Genomic DNA, 9,402 nt, shown 5'->3' with positions numbered 1-9,402 from the left:
TTTTTTTTTGCGGCACGCGGGCCTCTCACTGTTGTGGCCTCTCCCGTTGCGGAGCACAGGCTCAGCGGCCATGGCACACGGGCCCAGCCGCTCCGCGGCACGTGGGACCCTCCCGGACCGGGGCACGAACCCGTGTCTCCTGCATCGGCAGGCGGACTCCCAACCACCGCGCCACCAGGGAAGCCCCACTTCATCTGCTTTTACGCCAGCATGTCTAACAGCGGCCGAGGATTTGGTCAACCCAGCGTAGGAGACTCGATTTGGCTTTTCCCTGATTGGTGGATGTTCCGAGTGCCTCCAGCTCCCTGTCTCACACACCAGTGCTTTGAACATCTGTGGACCCACCCACGGCGCCTTCCGCAGCATCAGTTGGGTTCTAGATGGGGAATCAGCCGGCTGGTGTGAAAACCCATACGGCCTTTGATACGCATCTCACAGGCTGTTCTTGAGACATACTCGGGGACGGCCAAGAATTTTATCTGCTGGAGGAGCTCTCAGGGAGACCTGTTTGCCTGTGCCCTTGTCCCGTGATCTCTGGCGCATCTGTGCGTTTGCAAGTACTTGGCAGCCTGTGTGTGTTTGACTCGCGCCCAGAAAACCCCTCGGCACCCCCGCCAAAGCTAGTTCATCGAGAACTGCCTCCCCAGGAGAAGAGCAGGGGGCCAGGTGCTTGTCTTGAGTTCTCTGCAGAGCCCTCCTGACCCCTGACATGTCAAACTGGCTCTCAAAGTGTTGCCACCTCGATTTGGGGAGGAGCCCCATGAAATTGCAAGGGGAGTCTGGGCACCGAGCTAAAAAACAAACAAACAAAAAACTTCGCTGAGCCTTTCTGAGTCCTCATGCCATGGAAAGAAGGGAGGTGGATTTTTAGTAGCAGCAGACAAGGGAAAGATGCATTCAGTTGCCTCTGCTCAGCTAGACCCGCAAATGGGTGGTATCAGCAGTTGGTGATTTTTTTTTTTTTCTCTCTAACTCTTAGCACCTACAGAAGGTGCACCATATTTTTTGTCAACCTATGGCTTGACCCCTAATACGTTCTCCAAATGAAGGAACTTGAGTATGCTGACCTCGGTCTCAGCATCTCGTCTGCTACCCCACGCACTCCACCCCACATGTCTTACAGTAATAAACCAGGGCGTTAAAGTGCATGAGAGAGAAGATGTGTGTCTTTTTTTTGCGGGGGTGGGAGGGCTGCATTGGGTCTTCGTTGCTGCGTGTGGGCTTTTCTCTAGTTGCAGCGAGCGGGGGCTACTCTTCGTTGCGGTGCGCAGGCTTCTCATTGTAGTGGCTTCTCTTTGTTTCGGAGCACAGGCTCTAGGCACACGGGCTCAGTAGTTGTGGCACACGGGCTCAGTAGTCGTGGCTCTCAGGCTCTAGAGCGCAGGCTCAATAGTTGTGGCACACGGGCTTAGTTGCTCCGTGGCATGTGGGGTCTTCCTGGACCAGGGATCGAACCCACGTGCCCTGCATTGGCAGGCAGATTCTTAACTACTGCACCACGAGGGAAGTCCCAAGATGTGTGTCTTAAGAGAAGGGGTGGGTGACCACCTTGGTGACTGCCACGTCATTCCTTCGTTCTGGCTGGGGCGTTTGTCGGGAATGTAACAGGGTCGGCTTAGTCTCAACTCTCTTACCACACCACACTCTCCGGCCCCTCTGTTCACGGTTCTGATAAATAAGCAGCTCAGGGAAAACTATCCTGACATTTTGATTTGTTAAGCAGTGATTCATTTTCAAGGCAAGTAAACAGCTTGTAAACTTGGGGGTTTACCACTTGAAGTGATTAAGAAGTAAGCAGCTATTAAGCTGGTTCTGTGGGGCTGTGGCTGCCTGCCCCCTGGGGATCTTCCTGACTGGTGTTTGGATTCGCCTCGATGTTTGCCGTGCTTAATCAGAGAGCCTGCCACCACACACACAGTATATCACATGATGCCTCTTCCTGAGAACTCCAGCACGGCAATCCTGCTGTTCTCCGCTGTAGGTGGGTGCAGGGAATTTACCCACCATGCTCCCTCCAGGCCCCGCATCTGCACGCAGTCACATCGCCTGAAACCCGGGATGGCCTGGCTGGGGGTATAAATAGACCCAGCTTTTGATCCTTAGACGAAAATAATCTTACACAAACATTAGTACAAAAGAGCTTCTCCACGGTGGCTGGGTGTGGGTTCCCCTAAGTCCTGAGGTGGGGACAGAGCATCGGGTCCCCTTGCATGCCCCCCCGAGGCCTGCCCACCCGTGGGTGGAGGGAAGGAGGCTCAGGGAAGTGGGGAGACTTGCCCAGTACCCCGCGCTGGTAAGTGAGCGGATCAGCATGGAGCCCAGGCTTTCCTGGTGCCAGAGCCAGTGCCCCCATCCTCTTCCAGGCTGTGCACACTGTTTCCGTCGAGGGCCAGGGAGTGAAGCGTTTCAGGCTTTGTGGGCTGTGCAGCCTCTCTTGCAACGGCTCAGTGCTGCCATTGTTAGTTTGAAAGCATCCACAGGCAGAATGTAAGCAAAGGGCATGGCTGTGTTCCAGTAAAACTTTATTTAACAAACAGTCAGAGGGCCATAGTTCTCCAACCCCTGCTCGACACCCCGCTGCCTTCCTGAGTTCTGAGAAAGGCGTGGTCAGGCCTGGAGAACCTGCTGGAAGAAGTGTCAGTGGGCTCTGGGCCGAGTGAGGTGCAGGCGGTGCAGATGGAGAGCATGAGGTTTGGGGCCGGGGTGAGTGTGCTTGGGGTGGCGAGGCTTGATGTGACTGGCCAGGAGGGTTGGGGTCCCCACTCTCAGGTGGGAGGAGGACTTGCCCCCATCCCTGCCCTGACTTGGTGCAGAAACAGGCTGGGGCACAGAGCACAGAGCTCCTGGGGAACCAGCACAGTCTGCACAGGCTCCTGGGAGTGTCGACGAGGAGTTTGTTCCTTGGGAGCTTTCCCGTGTTCCGTGGATGAAATCAGAAGCCGCGGCCCTTTAGAAAAGCAGGCTGTACCAAGGGCAGGAGTCATGGTCTGGGAAGGCACATGCCTACCGGAGGAGGGGCTCCGACATGGCTCGGTCAGAAGGGCCCCCTCCCATCATAGAGAACAGCCTGCTCCCACCGCGTGCCAAGCGCCGAGCAGGCTGGATGGGCCTGCTTGTACCCCCCTTGTTCTCCCCTTGTACCCCCGCTGCAGCGGGGTGGGGAGAGGCCGGTGACACACGGCCCACCGGCAGCTGGGAAACAACACTGGGCACGCGTCCTAGTGCTTCTGCTGGTGAAGCAGGGTTTGCCCAGGTCTGCAGGTCTCCAAATTGTGAGGCTCCTCCACTCCCCCCGGGCTCTTCCCGGGCTGGGAAGGCCGCAGGCCCCGGAAGTGTGCGGGCCCCATCTCCACACCTGGAGTTGCCCCGAGGGCCACGTGGATCGCTGTGATTTGCTAGCGTTTCACCAGAGCGTTCCTTCTTCCCACCGAACTCGCCACCAGGCCCGCCAGGCCAGGGCGGATTCTCGGGCAGGAAGTGTTTTCAGGGTCTCCCCTCCCGCCCAGTGCGGCGTTAAGAGCCCCTGGCAGACCTCGAGTGTGTGAGCAAAGGTCCCGAGGTTCGGCCGTGAGGACGTCCCGAGCCCCTCTATGAACTTCACCAGGACGCCTCTGAGCCCTGAGGCTGTGTGTCCCCTTCAGGGGCACAGCCGGCACGGTGCAGAGCCAGCGTCAGCACCGATTTACGGCTCAGCCCTGCCCCAAGCTCCCCGCACCCGGCTCTATGGCGGCTGCACCCTTTCCCTTGAAACAGCTTCGCAGCATGTCCAGGTCAGTCCCAGGCCCGGCAAGCTCAGCTGATAACAGGGAGCAGACCCAGGCTCCGAAGGAGCCGGCTTTGTGTCGCTTAGCGCCACCCTCACGCGGAGGCCCCCAGCCCAGCCTTCGCGGTGGGAGCTTTCCCAGGGGGCCACACACGCCGTCCCCGGGGAGGTGGCACCCCTCCCGCCAGGCCGCCTGTCCCTCCCGCCGGGTCACGTCCCTGCCTTGTCTTGCAGGCTTCGCCGTGGCCCAGTGCATGAACCAGCACAGCTCGTCCTCCCTGTCCTCGCCGTCGCCGTCTGCCAGCGGGAGCCCCAGCGGCAGTGGGAGCGCCAGCCACTGCGACTCAGGGGGCGCCCGCTCGTCGTCCAGCCCCTCGGCCGCCCAGAGCCCCGCAGGTATTGGCCATGGACACGGTGCAGTGGGGGAACTTGAGGGAACCCTGCGACCCCTCCACCTGAGAGCCCTGACCCCCAGCTGCTCCTCACCACCGTGTCTGGGGACACTGCCACTTGGGGTTCCGCATCCGCTGGGACGTGGCTGCTGGTGGCGGGCGGCTGGCTCGGCTCCCCGCAGGGGAGGAATCACTCCCTTTGCAGGCTGGCCCACTGGAAGGCCTCCCCGGCGGCAAGTAGCTGAGCCTAAATTCTCCCCATTATCACCTCCGGAGTCTTAGGCGTCACGAGGAGGGGTGTCCCAGACGTGATTGTTTGAACTCTGGCGAAAGAATCGTGTCTCTGCTAATTTTTTTTTTTCTCCTCCATAACACACCAGTTTCTTCTTTAAATGTTTGGTGCAGTCCAGTTGTCTGTGACGAGGGGGTGCATCTTGCCGCCCTTTAGAGTGTCTGTCAGGGTGGGCTAGAGTCACCTCCTACCCTCCTGTAACTGTCACAAGTGTAGATGTGGCACGGAGAGACCCCATGAGCAGGGAGCCTGGAGTGAGACGTGTGCGTGGTCACCCTGTGCTCTGAGCTGCCGTGAGCCCCTTGCACGTGAGCACCTCGCCGTAGTGCCTAAGATCCCAGGAGTGCAGATGCCGGCTTATTTCCTGAGCAACACGACCCCAAAATGCAGCCAGAGGAGCAGGGCCTTGAGAGTGCATGATGCTTTGCACCCCGGCGGGGGACCCGTGGGTCTGGAGGGCCCCGGACATCTCTGATTTGAGAGACCACCCCATAACTCTGGTCTGTGCCCCCATTCGGGGACCCTCAGTGTCCTTTGCTGTTCCTGCAGGGTCCCATCCAGAGCCCTCACCCATCATATTTCAGGGACACCTGTGCAAACTCTTGTTAAGTGATGGATCGATGGGTCTTGACAAAAGCGGTGCTCCAGGGCGGCAACCACCACGGCGCCAGGAAATTGGGGGCCCCTGGCCACCGTCCACTCGGCACCAGAGACAGAGATCCCCTTGGGCTCCCGCACCTCTCTGAGGAGTTTTCAGCTTCCGCTTTTCTCAGCAAAGGGTTAACCCCGCCTGGTCTCTGTGCCTGTGGCTCAGGGCACCTCTTGCCTGCAGCCCCTCCCTCCTCCTCCCACAAGCATCCATTACCTCCATCTCCAACTGACATTCATGGGGTCCCGGCAGCAAGGTGACCCTCAAGCCACCTCCCGTAGAGCCCCGTCCACTCGGCACCTGCTCCCCTCCCTGCCCCAGCCCGGGGAAGATGACTGCCCTGTCTGAGCTATTTCTGAGCCCGACTTAAGGTTGGCTGTGTATCCAAGCAGTTGCTGCAGCCGTTCCCAGGCTCGTAGCTGGGAAATTCAGACAGAGCTTTCTCAGAAGCCAGGATCAGCCCTCTGCCTCCCCCTGAAGCCTGGTCTCATGCTGGCTCTGGGAGCCAGAGTGCAGGGTTGTGTGTTTATGTGCTCACGTTTGTACCCGCGTCCTGCCTGCATGTGCACGGAGTTCTGTGTCTCTGTTGTGTGGACCCAAACACACACACATACTTACAATTGCATTTTGGGTGAAAGGTCTCTTCCTGGTGCCACTGTGTATGCCTTTTTTCATTTTTAAGGAGGCGCAGCCAACAGCTAAGCGAACCAATGAGCCATACACTTCTTTGCCTAAAACTGAAGCCAGCAAAGACCCACATTATCAAAATCGTGCCTGGGTGTGCAGCTGTCCACCTGAGTGTGGGCCCTGGGGCTCTGCACCTTGCCCACCTTGCACCTTACGCTAGTTTCTTTGTTCTTGGCCTCCCTCAGCCCCTCTATCGCTACCCCCACCATCCCCTGCTCGGTGCCAACGACATGTCTTCTCCACTCAGAAATGCAGGGGCTGTTAGCCTGGCTGTCAGGTCGATAAGTGATGGTCAGGCCCCCGGGTGTCTGCTCCCGATCGGTGTGTCCCTGGCAGGCCTGCGGAGGCAAGCGTGCAAGGCCCCATTTTTTATGCTGCCTGACAGTAAAAGCCTGGGGCCCAGCCTGCCTGTCCAAATCTCCGTAGACGCTGAAATAACTCACCTCCTGATGCAGGGCCGTCCTGTTGGGTGGCTGGTGCTTCACTCTCCACTGAGGAGCCAGCTGTTGATCCCTAGAAGGAGAGAGCATCGGTGCCCATGGGCTGGGGCGGCAGATCTCAGGAGGACCACCAGTCACTTCCTCTCAATGCCAAACTTGCAGGCCGGCCTTTAGTCACCGGGTGCATCCAGAGAACACCACGTGGGGTTTCCGTGTTCCCTGTAGGGCAGGTCTACCCAGATGGTTCCAGCATCTGCCTGGTGCCGTACTGAGCCATGCTGGATGGAAGAAGAGAGGCAGGTTTTTGTTGGGACAGGTGCCCTTCTTCCCGTTCCCTGGTTGACATCAGCCCAGGGTGGTGGCCCAGTGTTCAGGCGTCTGATTTGGAAGCCACCAGACTTTCCACCGCAGGGCCTGGCCACCACCTGCCAGAGGCAGCATCCTTGGAGGGCCAGCCGGGCCGCGGGATGGGCCGGGGCCTCTCCTCCACAGCCCACCCAGCCTGGATGGCAAACAGCTGCAGCCCAGCCACGGAGCCACTTGTCCTCAAAGTGGTTTTGGAGGACACAGTGCAGAATCAGAAGCATTCCTGACCCTGTGTTTCCAGAGCTTCCCAGAGTCCAGGAAGTTCTTAGAGTGGAGAGCAGCCACCGGGCCCTTTGCAGCCGGAATTAGCAAACTCCAGGGGCTTCTTTGCTCTTGAAGCCACACTTTGCACGTCAGGGTTTGGTCAGGAAAGCACCTGAGAGATACCATCTACCAGGGCATGAGACAGGCCCGGTTTTCCATGTCTCTGCTCCACGGGGTCGAAACCTGGAATCACGCAGGGATACCCGTAAAAGCAAGTGGCAACCCTCGCACTCTCAGCCGTTGATGTGGCCCGCCCCCCCCGCCACCCGCCCAGCCCTCTGGGTGTGCACCCGCCACGGGGCGTCCCAAAACCCACACGTCAGGCACGGTGCTCACAAATACGTTACAGACACCCCCTTGTTGCGTCCTGCCACCCTCCGCCTCACACTGTGCTGTTGAAAACACGGGGGCTCGGAGAGGTCACACAGCTTGGCCATGCTGCTGCAGCTGGTAGCAGGGGGGCCCAGATAGAGACCCAGCCTTGGCAACCCAGAGCCCTACTCCGCCTCCTGAGACAGCCCAGCAGAGCATCGCTTCGGTTCCTAAGTCTGTCCCAGGTGCCTCCATGGGGCGTCCCTGAGACCTGGGCCCCGGGTTCCGATCGTGGCTGGGGGCCGCCTATGAAGGGTGCGCATCTCTCCTCCCCCACGCGACGGTTGCTCTAGAGCCAGATAAAGAGCCTCAGCCCATTCACAGAGGCCCAGGTTGCTGTGCAGCCCCAGCCGGTAAAAGCAGGGCTATGCAGCTCCGGGGTGGGGGGAAGCCCAGTGGTCCCCAAATCAGCAGCAGAATGGACCCCAGACAGCTGCCTCTGCCAGCCCAGATGGGTTCACCCCCAGATGAGGGTGTGAAACTGTTCTGACGCTCGGTTGTGTTTTCCGCCTCCGCCCTCTGTCCGGCCCAGGGGACCTTAGTGTTCCCTGCCTGGGGTTGAAAGAGGCCCACGCTTATCCCTTATACAGATTTCCTCAGCTTCCCATGGGGCCTCCAGTCTGAGTGCCTTGGGCCTTGTGGACACCAGGCCTGATCTCAGAAGGGTCCCTCTGAGCATGGACCTCCACCTGCCAGCCCCGACACCCCACCTAAGAGGCTCTTCTCTCTGCCTCTTACTACCTCGGCCTTGGTACCCCACGCCACCCGCTACTATGCACATGTCCTGGGCACAGAGGGTAGCAAAGCATGGAAGGCACAGACTGGCAGGGGGGGCCGAGTCTATTAGAGCACCACACAGATAACTGTCCAGTTATAAGCTGTGAACTGGAGGCTGTGGGCAGGGCCAGAGACTCCCAGAGAAGGTGTCACTGGAGGTGAAAGCCCGAAGATGGGGGGGTGACTAGGCCAGGGCTCCCTGAAGAAGCTGGCCTTTGGGTGTCACACAATCCACCAAGGCCCAGCCCAGAAACTGCCTGGTGACAAGTTGATTCCTTTTCCCTATCTTTCTGGGATCTACCTCTCAATTCCACTCTTCCACATACAGACCCAGGGGGCGGTCTGTGTTTGAGAAACAGCCCCTATGCCCATCAGGGCCGAGGCCCGAGTGGCGGCTGCACACCCAGCGCAGGCAGAGGGACCATCACCAGAAGGGGGAAGGGACGCCGCCTAGAGGCGTCACCACTTTGCCAGTCGCCCAGAGACACCCTCTGTGCTGCTTCTGAGTCTTCTTCACACACCAAAGGCACATGGTAGACCCTTGTGAGTGGCTTCTCAGCAAGTACAGGCCCTCAAATCGGGGCCAAGAGACACCCCAGACAGAAAGGTCAAAACTGAATTCTGTGGTAACCAAAGGAACCAACCAGAAAGAGTTGGGGGCAAGGGGATTTTATTTTCATTGTCGATTATTTACCTGTTAAAGCTGTGCCCAACAGGGTTTACCGTCTGGTTTTAACACCTGATGCGTGAGCCCACCTGTTCCCACTGTCTTTTAAAGACAGTGCCCTGAAATCCTCTAGTCTTTCCGGGGAGAGCTGGGCGCCCCACGCTGTGGAAAAGTCCAGAAACTCTTGCCTGCTCATCCGGCATAGCCAGCCTCGTGGGCCTCGGCTTGTTCCCCAGGGAGAAAATTACGGGGTTGGAATCTGCATTTTTTTTTCCTTAAACATTTTATGGTTTTGAGAAGCTGAAATTGCAGAGAACATATGGCAGGAAAGAGAAAATAGATCCAATTTTAGAACCAAATGTAGGATCAGTAGGAATACTTTAGAAACATCTTCTGGGTTATGCCTGTACACACACACACGCGCGCGCGCACACACACACACACACACACACACACACACACACACAGCGTGGGATTCTAGTAAGAAAGCCGTCTCCTCAGCTAAGAGCTCTGTGACCTACACCAAGTTCCTCAACCAGCCACTCTGCCACCAATCTCCAATCTGTTGCGTTTCACAGGTGTTCTGGGTGAGCCACTTTGAGGAGGATGACAGAAAATCGTTTGTTAAAAAATGAAGTTCATAGGCTTCCCTGGTGGCGCAGTGGTTGAGAGTCCGCCTGCCGATGCATGGGACACGGGTTCGTGTCCCGGTCTGGGAAGATCCCACATGCCA

The 9,402-nt window shown here is 58.2% G+C and overlaps 1 protein-coding gene across 1 annotated transcript in view; it reads left to right on the top strand.

Moving 5' to 3' along the window:
* The window catches only part of CLEC16A (C-type lectin domain containing 16A), a 208,136-nt gene that overhangs the window by 193,202 nt on the left and 5,532 nt on the right, over positions 1–9,402 (top strand). Inside the window, exon 23 of the mRNA XM_007462829.1 lies at positions 3,998–4,159. Coding sequence (XP_007462891.1) covers positions 3,998–4,159 — 162 coding nt within the window. The remainder of the gene's footprint in view (positions 1–3,997; positions 4,160–9,402) is intronic.

The sequence above is a fragment of the Lipotes vexillifer genome, unplaced genomic scaffold (genome assembly GCF_000442215.2).
Source record: "Lipotes vexillifer unplaced genomic scaffold, Lipotes_vexillifer_v1.1 scaffold306, whole genome shotgun sequence".
NCBI lineage: Eukaryota > Metazoa > Chordata > Mammalia > Artiodactyla > Lipotidae > Lipotes > Lipotes vexillifer.
The sequence above is the reverse complement of the archived record's forward strand: the minus strand, read 5'-3'. Positions and strand labels throughout refer to the sequence as shown.